The following is a 22,849-nucleotide window of genomic DNA, read 5'->3' as shown; positions in this document are numbered from 1 at the left end:
TCCGAAGCAGAATGCCACTAGGACAGTTCACACATTCAATATTAGGATAGAAGAAGCTGGACACACTCATAAGTGTAATAAATAATAAATAAACAAGATAAAATAAGGCTGGAGGTGGGGAGCTTGATCTTCTGTCAAGCCCCAGCTGGGTGCGATGAATGTGCCCTACCCAGATTCCATCCCCAGTTTCTGAACAAAATAAGCAGAAAGATCAAGCTATCCACCTGGGGCTTGACAGACAATCAAGCTCTCCACCTCTGAACTTGTTTTTATCTAATGCATGAAAGCTCTTCTCACAATCACTGAAAAGGGATACTCCCTTCTGCAGGGAGGAAGCCCGAAAGTGCTTCCTTCCCTGCAGATGATCACAGAGAAGCCTGTGGGTGGGCAGATTGCCTGCCCAGATGAGCAGTGGCTCTCCTGCAGGCTGCCCATGCCTTGTTGTGCCTCGCCCAACCGTTCCGGGGGTCAGGTGCAGGGAAGCGCCACCACGTGGTGCCCCACTCCACCATGCAAGTGTGCTGTGCATTACTGAGAGCCCCCCTCCCGCACCCGAGTGTGCCAGCCATGGCTACAATCAGTCTCAGCTGACACATGATCAATTGACCTGGTGTTTGAGCACCCTTGCGCCCCAAACCTGGGTTAAGCGGTGGGCTATATAAATGGGCTGGCTGCCATGCCACCGCCAGGAGCCATGCGGCTCCTAGTGGTTCACACGCACAGCAGAAACCAGGCTGGCTCACTTAGCCTGGTTTCTGTTGTGGAATAGCCTCATGATCAAAAAAGTGCCCAGATCCCAAATTAGGGTAGGAGGCTTCTCAGTTGTGTGAAGTGCCCTACTGAATATCAGTTCTGGAGGTGGGGGAGGGAGGGGCACCAGCACAAGAGATCGATGATTTTCATGTCATGCCTGTAGGCATCCCAGAAGCATCGGCCGGCACTTTTGGAATCAGGATGCTGAACTAGATGGACTGCTGGTCTGATTTCTCAGGGCATGTCTTAATGTAAATATTGTCAGGTTTTTGAGAATTTTTTTAAGGATGTATTTTAGAATGTCTTTAGAGGCACATGATGGATTGGCATACCAGTGCAATTTAGACTCTGCTCCAAGTTACCAGTGAGAAAAACATGTCAATTGTTGAAAAACAGCAATAAAACTTGCACTAGACAGATTCAATCAGAAGGTGTTGTAGCTTCCCCTTAGGGCATCCTCTTAAAGCCATCACATTTAATAGATGCCTTGTTGTTGACTTAGCACATAAATTGCAGCACTGAAACATTTCTCTTTAAAAGACTGACTGAATGGTCTGTGGGGTGTTTGTAGCTTTCCAGTGAAAAGCAAACAGCAGTAATAACAATATTTCAAATGTCAAATAATATAAAAAGGGAAGTCTTGTCCAAAAGTATTTATTGGCTGAATTTGGCTGAATCAGGTAAACAGAACACAAACTGTCACTGTCGCTATTAAGATACAAGCAAGCAATATCAAGAGGAGCACAAGGCGACATTGGGAGCGTTTTCTTTCTCTCTCTTTCTTTTTCAACAAGGTATCATATCCTGGTGTGTAGAGGTCCTCCATCCAGTACTGTAGATCATTTGGATTTTCCTACAAGACAATGAATTTGATGCTTCCTTGTGTGTAGACAATAAAATACCAGCAGTGTTTTGGCTGCCATTGTTTACTGACAAATGAATTCAAAGAACAAACTGAGCTACCCAGATGCCCCTCGTTTCTATTGAGTAGAATGAGTGGAGGTGGATAGGTGATAGGTAGGGATGTGCACAAACCTATTTGGAGGCCCTTTAATGGGGCCCGGTTTGAGGTTCAAATGCAGTTGGGGTGCCTCTTTAAGGGCAGAGGAGGGTGCATTTAACCCCTCCTGCCGCTCCCTCCCCCCCCCCAGCTCTTGTTACTGTTAAAAGTCTTCACGGCGGCAGCGTGCCTCCCTGCTGCCCCATTGCCCTCCTCAGCCGAAAGTGGCCAAAAGTACCGGGTGTGCATGCACCCATTGTGTGCATGTGTGTGCACAGCAGATGGGCACACGCGCTGGGCACATGCACACCCAGTAATTCCGGCCACTTCCGGCCGAGGAGGGCAACGGGGTGGCAGGTAGGTACGCTGCTGCCCCAAAGACTTTTAACAGTAACGAGCACCAGTGGGGGGGGGGAGTGGCGGGAAGGGTAAGTGCACCCTCCCCCTCCCTTAAAGAGGCTCCCCTGCCGCTTTCGAACCACCCAGCAGCAGTTCTGTTCACATCCCTAGTGATAGGGTCTGATCCATATAAACGGAGTTCAGGGTGCCAAAGCATTATTTGGATCTCTTTCAGTCTGGCTTCAGACCTGGCCATGGGACAGAAACTGCCTTGGTTGCTTTAATGATCTGCACGAAGCTTTCAGACATTCAGTGATTCCACCAGCTGTCCAAAATGGAATGAAAACCTCACTAATCTGGCAAAATGTACTAGATTTCACTGTCATTTCCCCATAATTATGTTTATGTTCTTACATTATTGTATTTCCATTCTTTTATATATGTACCAAGATCCGGGCTAAGGGCACACTCACACCTGGGGTATATAACCAGGGGTGAAGCTCACAAGCAGGTGGTGCCCTTTGAACCAAATTCTGCATGGGGTAATTGGAAACAGTATAGTTCTAGTTTGGCTATGAGGAAAGTGAGTTTCCCATTAAATAGGGTGTTCCTTGAGCTGAACTGGCATCTTGAGAAATATTGCCCATGCCTCAATGGCAGATCTTTTTCTGAAGGTGACAGCAAGTAAGTCAGGTTTCTATCCTTCCTCTGAAATGGTTACATTCCTTGTCTTTCCTCTTCATCATCTCCATTCCCTCAATGTGCTATTCTCCCTTTTTCTGAAATTCCTGCCCTATATCCCATGTTTTCTTCCTTCCCTGTATATTCTGTGTTATTCTTGCCCTGTATTCCAGGTTTCACTCCCCAGTACTTACTTCCTGATATCTCAAACACAAATGCAACATTGTTGTTTGATTTATGCAGGTCATGACTTTGAAGCTTCATACCTTTAGATAACGAGCCAGGCCAGAGTTTAGGGAATGCCTGTCATACTCTTGAACAGTCCAAGATGGGAATTTTCTCATTTCCTCCCAGCCATCTTCAGCAAAGACATCAGTGTACAGAGGATTACTCTTGATGGTAGTTTTCAAGGTGACAGGTGTGATGTGTTTTCCAAGGGCTTTGTCAATCACTGCTGGATGGGAGTCATCCAATTGCAAGACAGGCTGCACACTCACATTCTTCTTCTCTCTCTACAAGTAACACAAAATAGACAGTGACTGTCAACATCAACATTCAATTCAGAAAAAAGAAATGACTTCCACAGGTCCCACTGTGCAGAAAACCCTGTAATGATCAACAAATCCGTATAGCTCTGGAAAGGTTTTATGATAAACAATATCACTTCTTCCCGTAATATCTATTTATATATGCATGTAATATTCCTGTAATATTTATGCATGTATTATTATTATTTTTTATTTTATTTTAGTACATTTATATACTGCCCCATACAAAAAAAGGCCCTGGGCAGTTCACAATATAAAACCAATTAAAACATTCACAAAATTAGAACAATTTAAAATACAATAAAAACCCTAAAACCAAAGCTTTAAAACTATAAACTAAAAGCCTGACTAAACAGGTATGTCTTTAAAAACATTCAGAAAAGGGGAGACTCTGATTTCATTAGGAAGCGCATTCTAGAGTCCTAGGGCAACTCTAGAAAAGGCCCAGTTTCGAGTCGCCACCAACCAAGCTGGTGGCAAACACAACTAGACCTCCCCAGATGATCTTAACAGGTGGTGGGGTTGAGGAAGAAGAAGGCACTCTCTTAATTACCTTGGAGCCAAGCCGGTTCCATTTATGTATGGAACCATCTTTTTACCAATACACTCAACACAATTTGCAATTTAAAATATTAAAATAAAAGACACAAACCCCACCCCACCCCAGAGTCACACAATACAATTGCAAAATTCTGTCAGGCTATTGGTGGTCTCAACAGAAGCTGATAACATAAGCTCCCTGGCATCTCCTCACTTTCTTTTCTCTCGGGGCACACAGGTCTCAATATGATCAAATCACTGCATGAAATCCTGTAAAAAAATATAAATGAATCTTTAATAACTTTGTCCCAGGGAAGCTGGGACTGTGATGCAGTGCTTGCTCATAGACGCCAGATTAAAATTCTGAGAAAGGCAAAGCAACCTGATGCCAAAGCAAATATTTTAAAGCATTAATTTACCTAGATCTGCATCCCCAAAGCTCAGAGCAGGCAGTAACATTTCCTAATTCATCATCAGTATAACAGTGTAGACTGGGTAGCTGTTACTTTCATTTTTTTTCTCCATGCAAGGAAACAGAAGCTCACTGCAGCTGGCTAGTACTCATTCATAGTCCTCTGTGGAAGCATGAGGTGGGAATTAAGCACAAGGTTCCCAGTTCCAAATCCTGCTGGACCAGCTGCTGAAATCACTCCTGGGTTGGGTTCACAGACCCAGCACTACCTTTAATTTTTTTATTTAGTTGATTTATATACTGCCTGACTCCAAAGGCTCTAGGCAGTTTACAAAAATGACAATAAAAACAGAATAAAACCAACTATTGAACAACAATTAAAATTAAAAACATGTAAAGGGTTTTTGAATGATTGGCTCCATGGTAACATAAACTCTCCCATGGGTTTGTGCCATTGCACCATGGTTAAATCCCTATTGGTCCAAGCATCAGAAGTGAGCAGGAGGTGAGGACACAATATCCTTGGATTAACAAATGGTGATTTGTCTAACGTAACTACGCAAGTGGGGGATGTGGGGTAGGGATGTGCACGGAACTGCGGAGGCACAGTCCGGCACAGGAGGGGGTCACCCTTTAAGGGCAGGGGGTTGCACTTATCCCTCCCACTGCTTTCCCCCCGCTGGCGCTCCATTTTTTGGAAATGATTTTGGGGTGGCAGCGTTCCTTCCTGCTGCCCCTGCCCATTGTTAGCCAGAAATACCAGAAGTAACAAGCGCGTTTGTGCTTGCTGCCACACGCACATGTTCGCCGAGCACATCACACATTGCGTGTGCATGTCATGCATGCAATATGCGACGTGCATGGCAGGGGCGCACACGCGGCGGCAGGCACACACACGCTTGTTACTTCTGGTATTTCCGGCTAACAAGGGGGGCAGGGGTGTCAGGGAGGAATGCTGCCGCCCCAAAATTGTTTCCAAAAAATGGAGTTCTGGTGGGGGGAAAGCGGCGGGAGGGGTAAGTGCAAACCTCCCACCCTTAAATAACCACCCCCCGCTGGCGCCGGACTGGGCCACATTTGAACCGGTTCAGAGGCCTCTATCATGGCCTCTGGACTGGTTTGTGCACATCCCTAATGGGGGGGGTAGTTGGCTTACAGCGTACTAAATGCTCCCAATCTTTTATTATCTTTTTTCCTCTTCCATAAAAGGTATCCCTCTTGTCATTTTGCTTTTATTCTGATATGTTACAAGTGGGGAAGAATCACATTCCAAGAAAACTTAGCGAGGTCATTCACACAAGCAAAAATGCTGTTCTACCCAGGTTTGGGAAGTGTGTGCACTCCCAATTTTTGGTTGTATGGAAGCAAAGTAAGAGGAAAACCTAGGTAGAAGTGATTGTGTGGAAGCAAGGTAGGAGGAAAAGCTACCCAGGTTTTCCTCCTACCTTGCTTCAATACAATTACTTCTACCCAGGTTTTCCTTCTACATTGCTTCAACACAACCAAAAATTGGGAGTGCACAGAGTTCCAAAACCTGTGCAGAACTAGGGCAGTCTAGCCTAGGCTATGATGCTCATGTGGAGCGCCAGGATCCCCATGGATCCCGGTGCTCCCGCCCAGCCTAATCCTACTTCAGAGCCTGGCTCTTAGCGGGTTTGTGTGTCTCTCCGGCTCCATGGAGCCGAGGAGACACACAGACAAGCAACTAGAGTGCCCATCTGATGGGGGAATTGTCCAAGGCATCATGTTCATTGCACGGTGCCTTGTGGGATACTGCTAACTTGGCAAAGAGGCACCTTTTAATGTGGTGATTCTCTTTATTTGATTGATTAATTGATTGATTGATTTCTATACCACCCTTCCAAAAATGGCTCAGGGCAGTTTACACATAGGAATAACAAACAAACAAACAAGCAAACAAACAAACTAACAAACAAGATGGATCCCTGTCCCCAAAGGGCTCACAATCTAAAAAGAAACATAAGATAGACGCCAGCAACAGTCACCTGGAGATACTGTGCTGGGGGTGGATAGGGCCAGTTACTCTCCCCCTGCTAAATAAAGAGAATCGCCACATTAAAAGGTGCCTCTCTGGCAAGTTAGCAGGGGTATTGAGAAGGGGAAAAGTAACTGGCCCTATCCACCCCCAGCACAGTACCTCCAGTGACTTGCTGGTATCTATCTTATGTTTCTTTTTAGATTGTAAGCCCTTTGGGGACAGGGAGCCATCTTATTTGTTTGTTGTTTCTCTGTGTAAACCACCCTGAGCCATTTTTGAAAGGGTGGTATAGACATCGAATTATTAATAAATAAATAAATAATAATAAATACGGTTAGCGGAGCGAGCACTCCACTAACCCCATTTTGGTGATCGTGAGTCACCACAGCGCAGCTCTGTGCTGCAGTGACTCATGAGGAGACCACTGTCAGGAGGCTAAGACAAATCTCCCAGTCTCGAGGGCCTCCCCAGGATGCCCCGAACACTCGCACAGCTCATTCTGGGACTTCCAGGGTCAGGAGGCCCCCGAACCCCACCCCCCCAACTGGCTCAGTGACGGATCCAGTAATTACCTGAGCAGCCGATCTGGCTGCCCAGGGAGGGCTTGCTGCTCATGTGTGGGGAGAGTGGATCAAGCCCGCTCTCTCTGAAAACACCATTCAGGTTCTCCACACTGCTCGTGTAGACAGCCTTCATGACTGAAGCTGAAACTGCTTGAAATTTCTGCCTCCCCCTTTTTTGGGTGAATAAACACAGTGGCAGGCATCTGTCTGCAGCCAGCTCTTTAAGTCACACAGTTGTCTGTCTTAAGGGAGGTTTGCCTACATCATCACCCCACCAAGCCTATGCAGGGCAGCAAAACCCCAAGAGGGGGTCATTCCCAGATATCTCTGGCCGCAAAGCTATGAGAGGTTGTCCCATGAGTAACAATGTATCAGGTTGCTCACTAATGAGGTGATAACTTGTACCCTCCCTCACCCACTATTGTGATGAAGGTCTCATCTAAATCACTTTTGGGGCCTATCATAATGCCCAACACATCACTGTTGAGTAGGCAAAAGCAAATCCCTAACAAAAGCCAGTCAAGATGGACATCATTAGCTCAGCCCCAATGGTGATTGTTTTCCTCACACTGACAAACAGGAGGGCATATTGGTGCCAAGCTAAAAGCAAAAAAGGGCCAGTTAGAGGGTGGGAGGCTAGCTTATACTGATGGTGTTACCTGGCCCCTGGCCCAAGTGCTCTACAGTGCTTCATGCTATCCCATGCATCCCTACCTTCTCTGAAGCCATGTGCATATCTTGTTCCCTCCAGCATCTCCTATGAGCAGGTTTCAGGGCAAAAGCTATGGCTTCACTCAAAGCAGGCTGTGAGCAAGTCTGCTTGTCTCAATTATGCTTGCAGGCCTTAGAGCAGAGCAGTTGGATATTTCAAACTCCTCCAGTCAATTGCTTGTGACATCTTTGCTTCTTCCAATAAAGAAGGACTGGTAAAGAACGTATGTCAGTGGACAATGGATGACCTGATGTGCAAAGTAATGGTCCATGTCGAGGCTTCAGCAGAGGCAGAAGGCAGCCCCAACACTGGAGAGAACTAGCAGCCACACTGTCAGAGTTACTGCTGTTCTCTCCAGTGTTGGAGCTGCCTCCAGCTCCAACACAGAGGACCGGGTCTCACGATCAGTGAGACCCGTTTCCTAGCTGTGAGCGGGAAGAGCGGGCTAAGCCCACTCTCCCCACTCACGAGTGGGCAGGGAGCCCTGGGCAGCCGGATCGGCTGCCCACACGATGGCCGGCTCCGAGATGGAGCTGGTGGGGGCTGGGGAGCTCAGGGGCCACATGGCCCCCGGAAGCCCCAGTATGCCCTGCGTGAGCGAGCAGGGCATACAGGGGAGACCCCCGAGCCAGGAGGCTGCGAGCCCGGTGGTTCTGACGATCTCAAAAATCGGGCTAGGATTTTCCTAGCCCGATTTTTGTGATCGTACAAATAGCCCCAGAGTCTTCTGGCTCTGTGACAGTAAGCATCATGTCAGCCCATGTGTGGTGGAGTGTGTGCATTCTTAGGTGGTACATGTGCCCCCGGTCCCTATGTAGGACAATGCATTCGGATCAAATCAGACATTACTTTTAGCACATACTTTGGGCTAGCCTGTTTGTTTTCATTCACTGAGGCCTGTTCTCACTTGCAGGCAAAACTGGGCTAATGAAGCCAAGCATCGTCTTGCCCACACGTGAGAACTGACGGGATCATGCCCGATCCTGGTAGTGCCTTAGTGGCAAACCCACCAAGCCAGCCACCCCATCCACACACAGCACAGTACCTCTAGTGACTGTTGCTGGTATCTATCTTATATTTCTTTTAGATTGTGAGCCTTTTGGGGACAGGGATCCATCTTATTTATTGATTATTTCTCTATGTAAACCACTCTGGAAACTTTTGTTGAAAAGTGGTATATAAATATTTGTTGCTGTTGTTAAGGAATGTAGCACTCCCTTAGTGATTTTTTAATTTTCTGCCAGCCCAAGCTGCTTGTAGCCAGAACAGGGAAACTGCAGGGCTTCCAGCCGGTGTCGGGGGAATCCCCATAATGCACCATGCACTCATGCAATGCATTATGGGAGTTCCAGGGGTGGGGCGACACGTCCTGCCTTTCTGACCCTCCAAACTGCCAGAGAAAGTAGCTGCATGTCTGGGTGCACAAATCTCTGTACCCAGACTAGAGGCAATCATCATCTACAGAGAGGAGGTAAGCTTTTCAAAGGTTCCTCCCCACTCTCCCTTGAGCCCTTTTTCTCTGATTGTAAGAAAGGGCTCAGTATATAGCAGCCCAACTAGGCCCCCTGAAGATAGGGGCTACAGCATGGGGAAAGGTGGTTTAACCCTCTGCCTTGACTATGGCCCCAATCTGGATTGCTTCCACCCTGCTACTGGGAATTACTGTGGAATAAAGTTCCCCATGAGCATTTTTCTCCTGGACCAAATTATGGCAAGGGCAAGTCCTGCTCCTCCACCATAATGGTCCCAATCTGCGAGAAACAGAACAAATATTTAACAGACTGTTAAATATTTACTAAATATTTTTAATGTACTTAAAAAATAAGTACACTTACTGAATAGAAAAGGATTACCATTTACTGAATAAAAACCAAGCAACATGTCCCCAATCACATGCTTAATGTAATGTCTAGTTTCAACCTTAGTGTTTCCTTTTTCTTTTCATAAAGAATCCTGAAGGTGATTAGAACAGTTAGGTGAACTCAGCATCAGGATTCTGGTAGTACCATGACCATGTGAGCCTTAGTTTGCTCTCTGGAAAATTAGAATCATAGCAACTTACCTCTTAGACATTTCATGTGAATGATCAAGACTTATGACACATTTTGGCAGGGAAAGTGCTAGACAAAAAGTCAAAGAGTTCATTCTCACAACTGTATGGGGTGGGCTGAAGGGAAGGCAAGCTCCTATTTGGTGCCACCCAGACAACTAGAGCCCCCTTTGGGCTCTGCAGCTCGCACGCCATCCAAACCATCCAAATGCGCCAGTGGCATTTTCCATTGCTGAAATTGGAAACTGGGGCCTCCACATTGCCCACAGTGCATTGTGGGAACAGCAGAGAGGCAGCCCTCAGTAACGAAGCAGCTCTACTCTCCCTGGCCCTGCTTTCCACAGAACCTTTTGGTAAAGAAGCCTGGGAACAGTTGAAAACACACTGGTGTTGCTGACAACGACCCAAAGAAAAAAGTAGGTCGGCTCTCTTTATGTCCTACCTCAGTTTTAACCTGGGTAGCAGATCTGGGCTAAACAGGTTTGGAACTGCTGTTTCAGGAGAACTCCTGGTGCCCCAGATGATCAAAGGGTTAACCCCTTCCTACCCTCCTACCCAGGAATCTTTGGTTGTGAGAACAATCCTAATAACAATCACCCAGTCTTATCTAATTTGCATGGAAGCAGCCTTGCTAGGAAAAAGCTAATTGGCAGGATGTTCATTTGTCTTACACTGCTTCACATGCACAGTCTCAAACGTGTGCAGAGTTGTATTCTAAGTGTCTATTTTAGCAAAAACTTTCTAAGATGAGAGACACTTCTTTCACCCTCAGGTTTTGTGGGTTATCTTACCCTCCAATATTTGGAGGAATTAGATGGGGAAAATAGACTGCCCAAGAACAGAAAAACAGGAGAAGAAAAGTCTGAAATTCAAGTTACGTGGCACATTGGTTCTCTGAACATAATGGAAATATAGGAGAACACCTCTATACGGGAAAGCCACTTCCATAAGCTCATGAGGCACATTAATCTGAGTGATCTCTCAATAAGGGTCCTGACAACTCACAAACGCAGCATTGATGCAGTGAGTCTTAAGAAGCAACTGTTTGTTAAAAGAAAATGAATTCCAGGGCAGAGAATTTAGGTTACTCTAAAGGTTTAATGACTTCAGGAACCTAGAGGTCACTCACATCTCTTCTGAAAAGGAACACATGTACCCCTCCTGTTCCGGTAATAGCTAACCCTTAACCTCATTAGCTCTCTCATCCTAAAACAAAACATGCTATTCATCAACCATTCACTTCCACAGTATATACATCATGTTTAGTCTTATGTCTGGAACTCGTCATCTATTCAGTTTCTTCATCATTTCTTGATAGTTAAGCAAAGAAAAAGATACAGGAAAATTAAACACACACACACACACAGAGGCTGCAATCCCTAGTATACATATTTGGAATTATATCTGCTTGAAATCATTCAGAATCCTCCTGAGTAAAAATGGTTAGGCTTTGTAAGTCTTAGTGCTTTATCAGAATGATTTGGGTATACCAAACAATGTGCTTCTGTTTTACTTTTTTATACGATATTATTAAAATAAAATAAAATAAAATAAAATAAAATAAAATAAAATAAAATAAATAATCCTCTCTAATAAAACGCTTGGTGTCCGTCCATGGACGGACACCAAGCGTGTGTCCGTGCCTCCCTGCCCTGTTTTGCGCCTGTGCGAAGCGAAGGCGCAGAACAGGGCAAGGGAGACACACTCGCCGGTACCCGGCAGCCATCTTGGGCGGCCAGAAGCGGCCGCCCCGAAGAAGCTGGGTAAGCGGCGGCGGGGGACACTGGCCGAGGAGACGGCGGAGCCATGGCAGAGGCCTGGCCGCCGCCGCTTACCCGGCTTCTTCAGGGCGGCCGCTTCTGGCCGCCCAAGATGGCCACCGGACGAGGCGGCGGAGAAAACGATGCGGCGGTGGGCCCGGGCAGTGGTGGGCCCGGCCGGAGCCGCGGGCAGCGGTGGGTGGTGGGCCCGGCCGGAGCCGCGGGCGGCAGTGGGTGGCGGGCCCGGCCAGAGCCGCGGGCGGCGGTGGGTGGCGGGCCCGGCCAGAGCCGCGGGTGGCGGTGGGTGGCGGGAGGGGGAATGGCGGCGGTGGTCTGGAGCGCACAGCTCCACTAGCGCCCGTTATCCAACGGGCTAAAAAACACTAGTAGTATATGAACACAAGTAATATTTATATACGGCTTTTCAACACAAGTTTCCAAAAGCAGTTTACATAGAAATAAAGTAAATAAATAAATAAAATGGCTACATTATTATTTTTATTTTATACCACCTAAGCCAAATGGTTCAAGGCAGTTCACTTAAATAAAAACAAACAAAAATACATTAAAGAATCCATTAAAACAATCAAATATTAAAATCATTTAAAACCATTTTAAAATCTCTGAAGACCACTCTTTAAAAAGTGTGCTTTTAGAGCTCTTTTAAATGCGGTTAATGATCTTATACCTCCGATATCTATCTCCCTCATAGTGGGGAGCAAAGAGGAAGAGTAGAGGCTTTTCTCCTGGTGCCTCCCAGTTCTACTAAGAAGTTTAATAGGTGAGGGGTGGGTGCTGAATCAAAGCTTCAAAGTGCTAAAGAATTTGTCCCAATTCTCTTCATGTTGACTCCACTTCAGCCCCTCCAAGGCATTTTTCACACAGAGCTTTTAGCTCGCATCTCCTCTGGAATGGAGGGTGTGCATTCACATATCGGCCAATTTATCCCAAAGTTCCTGTGAGCTATCGGGGAGCACTTCACACATGATTTGGGTTTTTCCTTGTGCGTTAGAGTGTAGCCTTATTTATATCCAGGGTAAAAAAAAATCCACTCTTTGTGTTGATTTTTGGGGACAATTTCAAACTTTCAGTAAAACCTTGCAGTAAACCTGTGGTAAAGCCTGCTCTGTGAAAAATGCCCAGATGTATTTGGACTGAAATAGGTTAAACAGAGATGTGCACAAACTGATTTTTGTGATTCCATTTGAGGTTGAATGAAATCAGTCAGATTCAATTCAAACTTGAATCTGCAAACTCAAATCCGATCAGATCCAATTTGAGTTGGATTAGATTCAATTTGGATTTGAGTTGATTTGACCAACCTTTAAAGGGCCAGGGGGCACCCAAGTAGGGTGGTGGGTAGGGCCCTATGGGTGCCACCTAATGTTCAAGGTGCTGGGGCACTCAGTTGATATTTTAAGATTTATTTATTTTTTTCGTTTTTACTGATTTTGCATATTTCCACCATAGGGAATAATGGGGATTTGAAGCAGCCTCATTACTCCTGATGGGTTATGCCAAGGTGGTCAAAAGTGGGTTGGGAGGTAGAGCACATTGGGTGCTAACTACCCCCAACCAGCAAGGCATTGCGGTACTCAGTTTACGTTTTAGGGTTTTTTTGAAGTGTTTAGACTCTTTAGTGTGTGATGACCTTTTATCATAAGGAGGCGATTCACACGATGGGAAAAAATTGGGCTAGCGGAGGCTAGCCCAATTTTCTCCCATTGTGTGAACCACCAGGCTCGGTTGCAAGCGGGTTACCCACTTCTGTAGCCTGGTGCTTCAACTGGGTTTAAGCAATCATGAGTAGCCGCGGTGCAGGGTGAAAAGCAGCCTCCCAGCTCAGGGGTCTCCTCAGTATGCCCTGTGCACTCGCGCAGGGCATACTGGAGCTTCTGGGAGCTGCGTGGCCCCCGATCCTCCCAGCCCCTGCTGGCTTTGTCACAGAGCCGGCAGTTGTGTGGGCAGCCGATCTGGCCACCCAGGGCTCCCTCCCTGCTCGTCTGCAGGGAGAGTGGGCTCAGCTCACTCTCCCTGCTTACCTTTACAAACTGGGTCTCAATGATCGTGAGACCCAGCTCAATGAATTGCTATGAAGATTCATTACACACCAAAGAGTCTAAATCCAAAAATTCAAAAAGAAAGAAAGAAAGAAAGAAAGAATTGAGTACCCCACTACCTTGTGCATTGGGGAGTAGTTGGCACATGGGGTGCCACTAATCCTCTCCACAAAGCAGTGGATAAACTCAGTTTATTTTTAATGAATGTTTATAGGTTTAGATTCTTTTGTGTGTTATGACTTTTTGTTATGACCATGAATTCTCCCTACACCCTGATCCTATTAAAGCCTATAGTCATTTCGGTGTTACATTTTATGTATTTATCTCAAGATGTAAATGGTGACCAAGAGAAGGCTTAAGCATGACAGTCTTAATCCCTAGTGCCAATTTTTTTAGGGTCAATTGTAGAATTTCGGGTTTGGGTTTGGGTTTGTTCAAAAGGAAAAAAAATGTTTCATCAAAGCCACAGTGGGATAAATGCTGGAAATGGATGATAGATGTCCCCCCTCTAATCACGTGATTGGTTACTTTCTTTGTATAGTTTTGTTTTTCTTCGAGTCTGTAATCCTATTACTGGTGTTGATTTTATGTCACGATCGTCCCTTTAGTGGATGTAATGTTTATAATATTTTCTTTGTATATAATAGTATAATTGTATCGTAATGTAAAATACCAGTAGTTTGCATCTCAAATAAAAGATGTGTCTAGGAAAAAAATGTGTCTAGAATTTAGTTGCAATGAAAATGTACTCAGGGTCAGTTCTGCTCCTTTATTGTCACCATAGGGAATAATGGGGATATGAAGAGGCCCCATTACTCCCTGCGGGTAGTGCCAAGGTGGTCCAAAGTGGGTTGAGGGTAGGGCACATGGGGTGCCAACTATCCCCCCTACCCACAAGACAGTAGGGTACTCAGGTTTTTAAAAAGGAATTTTTGAAGTGTTTAGACTCTTCAGTGTGTTATGACTTTTCCTCATAATGAATCCCTATGAGAATTCATTACACACCAAACAGCCTATACACTTCAAAAATTCCTTTAAAAATGAACTGAGTATACCACTGGCTTGCAGGTTGGGGGGGGGGGAATTTGACACATGGGGTTCCACTAATCCCCACACACACCTGCCAGGCAGTGGGGTACTCAGATTTGTTTTTTTTAAAAGCACGTTTGGCAGTGTTTAGACTCTATGGTGTGTAATGAATCATCATGGGGATTCATTATGAGGAAAAGTCATAACGCACCAAAGAGTCTAAACACTTCAAAAATTCCAGCAGTTGATCAGAATAGTGGTTGCATGTTTTGCTCCATAACTCCACTTCTACAATGGCTAGAGCTTAGCTTTTATTTTATGTTATTTTTTTAAATGAAAGCTGGGAATCTGGGGGGATGAATAAGGGAAACTCAAATCTCGAATCAATTTGAATGAAGTCTGGTGAGATTCTATTCGAGCTCGAATTTGGCCAGGGGTGACTAGGCAGATTTGTTCAAAGTTGAATCACTGGAATTTACCAGATTTGAGTCTAATCAATTTGACTGTGAAATGATTCACACAACCCTAGAGTTAAACCTGAATGGACCTCTGAAACTTTACACAGACCTAATTGTTTGGTTGGTTGGTAGGTAGGTAGGTAGATAAAGAAGTCACAGAGAATAGGGATGTGCACAGAACCAGGCAGGGTGGCTTTAAGAAGGAGAAGGGTGCACTTACTAGGGATGTGCGAAACATTTCGGGTACAGAACGATCTGTACCCGAAACAGCGAATTTTGGGAGATTCGGAGCCGAACCGAATCACCCTCAAAGAAATCCAAATAATTTCGGATCCGAAACGAATCACCCCTGTTTCGGATCCAAAATAGTCGCATGTTTCGGAGCTCCATTTTGTGGCCTTCTTTCCCCCACTACATTTCGAGCAATGACGTCTATTTGAATTTCCCGCCTTTTTGCATCCCATTGACTTCAATGCAAAAAGGTCTGATGTGACGTCTGTTCAAATTTCGGGTCCCAGGGGCAAAAGAGTGGGGTGGGGTGGTAGTGCCTAATGGGTGGAGGCTACCACCCAAATTGCAGAGGGGGCATATTGGGGGCATAACAATATGCCCCAAAGACAATATGTCTTTGGGGCATATTGGGGGCATAACGTGGGATCTGGGCCAAAAGAGTGGGGTGGGGTGGTAGTGGTGTACCCATGGGGTACAGGGTTCTGTTGTTTCTGAGGTATTCTGGGTGTGGATTCTATGATAGCAAATGAGATTTTCAATGAGACACCATGAATCCACTCTAATTTGCTATCATAGAATCCACACTCAGAATACCACAGAAACAACAGAACTCTGTACCCCATGGGTTAGAAACCCATGGGGGTGGTTGGCACCCTATGTGAATTACACCACCACTCGCTCTGGGCCACCCCAGCACCCCCCAAGTGCACTTATGGGGCTGCTGAAAGCTCCATTATACCACATGAGGAAAAACCTTAAAGACGTGTGAACTTCAACAATTCACCAAAAATCAGCCCTCTGCCCAAATCCTTTGAAAAAATTCAGGTAGCTTTCTTGCCCCTACCCGGCACGACAAATAAGCCCACACCACTCTAGGCCACCCCTCCCCCCCCCAACGTGAAGCGATACACCCTTCATTATACCTAATGGGGGAAAACCTTAAAAACGCGTAAACTTCAGAAATTCACCAAAAATCAGCCCGCTGCCCAATCACTCTGCAATTGGGGTGGTAGCCTCCACCCATTAGGCACTACCACACCACACCACTCTTTTGGCCCAGATCCCACGTTATGCCCCCAATCTGCCCCAAAGACACTAAAACTTCAAAAATTTACCAAAAATCAGCCCTCTGCCCAATCCCTCTGCAATTTGGGTGGTAGCCTCCACCCACTGGGCACTACCACCCCACCCCATGCTTTTGGCCCCAGGACCCATTTTTTAATCCAAATCAATTCAGATTCGGATTCTGATTAATTCAGATCCTAATCGAATCAGGGGTGATTCGGATGGGCAATATTCAGATACAAAACAGAACAGGGGTGTTTCGGTTCAGATCCGAATTGAAACACCAAAAATCCGAATTGCACACCCCTAGCACTTACACCTCCCCCTGTGTTTCCCCTGCCAGTGCTGGAGTTTTGTAAACTGCCTTGGGGCAGCAGCATACCTCAGACGCATGCGCATGCTCCCCCAGCTTGCACACACACGCCTGGTACTTCCGGCGACTCCTGGCCAAAGAAAGGGAAGGGGCAGCAGGGCGGTATGCTGCCACCCCAAGGCATTTTACAAAACTCAAGCGCCGGCGGGGGGAAGCGGGGGAGGGGTAAGTGCACCCTCCCCCACCCTTAAAGTCCTACCCCCCACCCCCGTAAAAGTCCTCCAAACAGATTCATGCATATCCCTAACAGAGAACAAACTCATTTAAAATAAAGAATTTTCAGCAGCCTGATGGTCTGCTAATGCAGTCAGAGAATGGTACCTCTCCTGGCACCTATGCAAACTTTGCATGATTTCTTCAAAAATTAGACGACAAGGCATCACTGCTGCTCAGGCTCAGTAGATGTTTTGAATTAATGACTGAGGACAATAATGGGCTGCATAAAGCAAAGAAGCTGAAATTAAATCCAGACAAGACTAAAGTACTCTTGGTCAGTAGGAAAGCCAATCAAAAAATGAGGTTTCACCTACTTTTCTCCTACAGGGAGAGCCTGTGTTGTGGTAGTGAACATGAATTGTCCCCTTTGCTAAACAGGGTTTGCTTTGGTTTGCATTTGGATGGGTGTCCAACCACAAGCACGAGCTATCTATTGTAAGAGGCAACACTAGCTCACAGTATACAGACATCCCCTTAGGGAATGGGACCATAGCTCAGAGTTAGAGCATCTGCTTTGCACACAGAAGGTCCCAGGTTCAATTCCTGGCAACTCCAGGTAGAGCTGGGAAAGACTCCTGCCTGAAACCTTGGAAAGCAGGTTGCCAGTCACTGTTGACAATACCTGGACCAGGTGCACAATTTTGGAGTGCTCCTGAATCCAGGTGTGTCGCTTATGCACAGGTCCTTTCCTGTAGATAGCAAATCTGGCCATCATCACCCATGTCCCCATCTTAGGCAGCCTGGTTGGGGCACCCTAATACTTTTTTTTTTTTTTTTTGCCATCCTGAAGATGTAAGAGCAAGGCAGCCCGGGCTCACCATTTTTCATCTGTCGAACTCCTGACCTGGGCACTTTAGCCCTCAGTCACCCCTTCCGGATTTTCCTATTCCTAAAAACCAACAAACCAAAATCCTTAAAGTAAACATTTAGCCTCCATCCTCAGGAAATCCAGTCATTTAATAATAGCTAACCCTTAAATGTTTAATGCTAGTTTTGAATGATTTTAATGTTAATGTTTTTAATGTTTAAATGATCTTAATTGTTTAATTGATTTAGTTTTGATTTTAACTGCTAGATTGATTTTGTTTTTATTTATTGTTAACGGCCCTGAGCCATTTTGGAGGGACGGTATATCAATCAATCAATCAATCAAACAAACAAACAAAGCCATTGTTCTCAGCTAGAAGCTTCCACAGATAACCCTTAACCTAGAAGCTTCACTCCAACACTAGCCCTCCCTTTCCTTATAAGAATAGCCAGCTAAAAGCCCCAAGTGTGCAGTACCTGGGATTTATCCCAGGGTTGTTGTCCCTCTGTTTCCCCCCATCATCACACTCCAGATTCATCACAGAGAACCTGGATTTCTGCTCTTCCATGTCAGACAGGTCAGACAGGGAGACTTCCCCTCTCCTTTCTCTGCTCCCAGGAATTTTCCTTTTTCCTCCCCAATTTCCCCTTCCCTGTGGGTGAGTGTGTGCACATGTATGCTTGTGACTTCAAGCCAGGCTAAAGAGTTTTTATTAGATCTAAACAGTTCTCCCCATGGGGAGTCAGAGCCCTTGGCAACACCCAAGGAAGACAACTTCTAGCTCAGGGCTGCTCAACTTTGGCCCTCCTGCCAGGGGCATAGCAAGGTTGGAGTGGGCCCAGAGACAAGATTTTAAAATGCCTCCCCCCCAATGAAGCTCAGCTCATGAAGTAAGGTAATCTTGTGCCACAATAGAACATCATCCTAAATTATTTTTTTAAAGGTTTTGTAAATTGTGAATGATGCAAGTAATTTCATGGTACTAGAGAAAGACATGCTGTCCTGGTAGCTCCAGGTCTTAACACTCACATCAATTTCGGAGGATGAATACAACTGCAGGAAGCCCAGGCAGGTGCGTGGCGGGGGGGATCAGTCATGTGACTTGCCTCTGGGGTGCCCCCCAAGGCGGGGGGCCCCCAGACAACTTGCCCTATTATAGTTACGCCCCTGCCTCCTGCAGATGTTGGCCTACAGCTCCCATAATTCCTGCCTATTGTCCACTGTGGCTGGGGATTATGGGAGTTGTGGTCCAAAAAAGCTGGGGGGGCCTAAGTTGATCAGGCCTGCTCTAGCTGAATCCACTGGTCAGGAACATCCATTGGGTGCCCTCATGAAACTAGCTCATGGAGTCCTTTTATTCCTTCCGTTCTCTGCCACTGGAAATAACCCCACATCCTTGGTGGCCTTTAACAGCACAGGAAGCTGCTTCCTTCTTCATCCATACTTCCTGGTTACCAACTGCCTCCCAACGTTGGCAGAAGTTCAGCTCCCAGATTCACGTTTCACTGGAGAGATGGCAGCTGCTCTCCCCCACAGTTAGAAAAACTGTTTCTCTTTCCCCTTTTCCTTCCTATGATCCGCTTTCTCACACTCCCTCCTTCCTTTCTGCCTCCAATTCTTTCTACTGCCTTCTCTCTCCCTTTCCCCCCAAACTCATCATGCCCTTCTCCTGCAATCCCCTGGTCTTTCTACTAGTTCTTTTTACCAGTCTCTATCCCACCTTTCTCCCAGCTTTCTTGGGGTGCCCTTCACCCTACCCTCAGATTTATCTTCTGGTTTTTTGACAGGCTCCCCTCTCCTTTCTTCCCCAGGCTCTCTGGGGGTCCTCTCTTCTCTGCCCTTGATTCTTCTACTGTAGCTTTTACCAGTTTCCCCCTCTCTTTCTCTCTTTGCCCACTCTCCAATGAATTTTCTCCACTAAACAGAAAAACCACTTCTGCTTCCCTTCCCTGTTCAAGTCTATCATAGCCATATGTCTTAATATTCATAGTCAGGACACATGCCTATCTGAGGATCCCAGTGACGTGGGAAACCACATCATCAGCATAGTTAAGTCTCTTCATTGTAGTCATTAAATATATATTTTATTTGGACTTTTAAGCCTGTAACACCGTGTCTTCCTGGGAAACTGGCTGTTCCATAATCATGCTCAAAGATCCCACAAGTGGGGTGAAGAGAACCCTCATAACAGGTTGTTGTCTTTAAAGCCCTAAAGAGCTTAGTCTAAAGGACTGCTTTCTTCCATATGAGCCTTCCCAGACATGAAGATCTACTCCAGGTTCCACCGGCTTTAGAGTTTCAATTGGTGGTGACCCAGGACAGGGACTTTTCAGTGGTGCACCTAGGTTATTTAATGCCATTCCTATTCCAACAGGATGCTGGACTAGATGGGCCTTGGGCATGATCCAGCAGGGCTGTTCAAATGTTCTTTGCAATGGCAGTCTCTTGCAATGGTATCCCTTCACTAGCTGCTCTTCCTAAGTTCCTATGTTTGATTAGTTTTCTGGCTTATCAGTTCTGCCTCTACATTTTACCATGTATTCCAAAATTGTGTTTTATCTGGTACTGTATTTTTACAGTACTGCTTTGAGAGTGTTTCATACTTTATCTTGCTTTGAGAGTGTTTCATGAAGAAAGTGGAATAAAAGTATAATAAATAATAAGCTCGTGGGCATGTCATACTGTATATTATAATAAGCATAGACAATATTTGACTTTTTGCCTCTCAGTTGTTAAGTGCCAAAAACCACTGGGAATATTTTACTGGCACTACGGTAATATAGCTTTACTTTTTGCTTCGTCAACCAATACACATCTGGAGAAAGAGATAGCCATGTTCAAAAATTCATCCACTAAAAAGTGGCCCATGTAGAATTTTTCTTTCACTCAGAGTAGGACTGTTGTTTATAATTTGGTAATAGTTGAGTAATAAATCTTAGTAACTTTGTTCAGTTGATAACAGAGTTTCCTCTCTGTTATCAATCTGCATAATCTGACACCTTAAGTGGGGAAATGGTTGACTAACAAGTAGAAGGTTGCCGGTTCGAATCCCCGCTGGTACTATATTGGGCAGCAGCGATATAGGAAGATGCTGAAAGGCATCATCTCAGACTACACAGGAGGAGGCAATGGTAAATCCCTCCTGTATTCTACCAAAAGAAAACCACAGGGCTCTGTGGGTGCCAGGAATCGAAATCAACTTGACGGCACACTTTACCTTTACCTTATGTAATCTGAGCTACTAGATAGCTCAGATCTTAAGTTTTGCAAGCAGACCTTGCACAACTTCCAAAATGAGTTATGATTGGTCAGATTTATTTCAAGTTCCTCAGTTGCTTCTTGATTACCTTCTTTGATATCAAATAAGCAGGAAGTATCTAGATTCAAAAGTATTGAGATGAAATAGCATCACACTTGTGTGCTATGACCAGCTTCAAAGGCTGACTTCCAAGTGTTCCCATGATCTCAGACGAGGTGGGTAGTGATTGATGAGAGGGCCTTCTTGGTAGTGATGCTCCATTCATATAATTCTTTCCCCTGGGAATCTTGCATGACATCCTCTCTGTTTCCTTTCTGAAAATCTTTTTATTTCCCCAGGCTCTTTTAAACTGCTCTTCAAGTTGGTTTAACAGCTGCTGTTATTCTAATTATATTATGTATGTTCTTGCTGTTAAACCATTTTGTAAACGACCCTGGAAACATATAGCACATGTTGGCAAGTTTCAGAAACATGACACTTGCCAATGTGTACTGAAAGCTTTATAGTTGTGGATGTGTGCAACTGGCTTGCTATTGACCAAGAGTCAACACAAATAGGATTTTCCTGTAGCCAATATGGGCTCCAATTGCTGTGAATACTTCTCAGGTGCTGACACCTGAGGACTTCTGACAGCAGTTCTAAACAGCTCAAGTGTGATTAATGAACCAGATCATTCAAATAATCTCTCTTTCCCTCCATTCCTTAACTTCCATGATTATTCCTCTCTATTAATTTTGTACCTTCTTAATTATGCCTCCACACCAAACTGTAGCCTGCCAATAGCAACATTCATGGTCCTGGTGATTATTCTGAAGTGGTACGCACCTGAATAACAGGAGACACTGTTCATTTTAAAATCATATTTTTCCTCTGCTTTAGATCTGCTTCTTTTAGATTTATTTCTGATTGTAATTTCTTGTGTGAAAACCCCTCAGTTATCATTATCGATGACTATATATACAAAAACCAGTTTAGAAGCTACCATGCTGTACACACAATAAATAAAATTGGTTAGTCAACAGTAAAGACTGAAAGGATTAAAATCCACACTCAGCCAGGAAACTGAACAAGTTACTAGGATGGGATATAGAGCATCAATATTTGGGCTGACATTCTCTGAAGTAGTTACAACAGCAATACATCCTCTCTAGTTATTAAAAATAAAAGTTGCTGTAGAAGCATGCCTGGTGCGCAAGTGACTTACCTGTGAATAGACTCGGTTGTGCCACTGCTGTTCCCCAGGAAAATATGCCTCTGGAAAATTAGCAAGCCAGGTTTGTAAAAAGGCTGAGGTTTTTGCTAAGGACTTCACATCCAATTGAAGGAATTTATCAGGATGATTATTGTTTGGCAAGGCAGAGAGATCCATGTTCCCCTCTAACATTCTTAGTGAAAGAAAGATGCTATTCTCCAGAGCAGATACTCACCTCTTCTATTATTAAGTGAGCAAGGATACTGCCTTTCTCTTCCTGAAACTGTAGCCGACCCTGTTTGATGTCAGGCTGCCTCATTCCTTATTGTCTGCACACAACAAGAATTAACTCTAACGCTCTGTTTAAAGGAGTAGCTCATATTTTCAAAACAAGTGCAAAAAAAGCTCTGAGTATGCTGATTAAATAGAAATATCCATGACTAGATGCCTGAGAAGTTTGAATGATCTGCAGTAGTTTCTAAACTAGCATTTTGGCTTTCAAATGAGATTATTTTAATAGAATTAAAAGTACTAAATTTGTTCAAAGAATCAGGAAAGAGGAGTTTTCTGTATCATGCAGATTTGCAATGTGAAATTCAGTATTGTATTTAATTCCATCTTTCATGCTAGTGCATATCTTCCAGTATCTCTTCCAGAAAGAGAGTGCCTTCTTCAGTATAATCCCCATCGCTCATCATCTGCAGAGGTCCGTCTCCAGTTACCACCGGTACGTCTAGTCGTGACGCGGAACCGGGCCTTTTCTGTAGCTGCTCCTGGCCTATGGAATGCACTCCCAGCAGA

The 22,849-nt window shown here is 45.1% G+C and overlaps 1 protein-coding gene across 1 annotated transcript; it reads right to left on the bottom strand.

Annotated features, from left to right (window-relative positions):
- Positions 1 to 1,391: 1,391 nt before the first annotated feature.
- MINAR2 (membrane integral NOTCH2 associated receptor 2) lies at positions 1,392 to 22,268 on the bottom strand. Its single transcript, XM_053304071.1, has 3 exons — positions 22,061 to 22,268; positions 3,040 to 3,285; positions 1,392 to 1,606 (listed from the first exon to the last, which is right to left on the bottom strand). The coding sequence occupies exons 1-3, from the start codon at positions 22,238 to 22,240 to the stop codon at positions 1,430 to 1,432; spliced, it is 603 nt and encodes a 200-aa protein (XP_053160046.1). The 5' UTR covers positions 22,241 to 22,268; the 3' UTR covers positions 1,392 to 1,429.
- Positions 22,269 to 22,849: the final 581 nt, after the last annotated feature.

The sequence above is a fragment of the Hemicordylus capensis genome, chromosome 2 (genome assembly GCF_027244095.1).
Source record: "Hemicordylus capensis ecotype Gifberg chromosome 2, rHemCap1.1.pri, whole genome shotgun sequence".
Classification (NCBI taxonomy): Eukaryota; Metazoa; Chordata; class Lepidosauria; order Squamata; family Cordylidae; genus Hemicordylus; species Hemicordylus capensis.
Note: the sequence above shows the minus strand (reverse complement) of the source record. Positions and strands in the feature narration are given on the sequence as shown.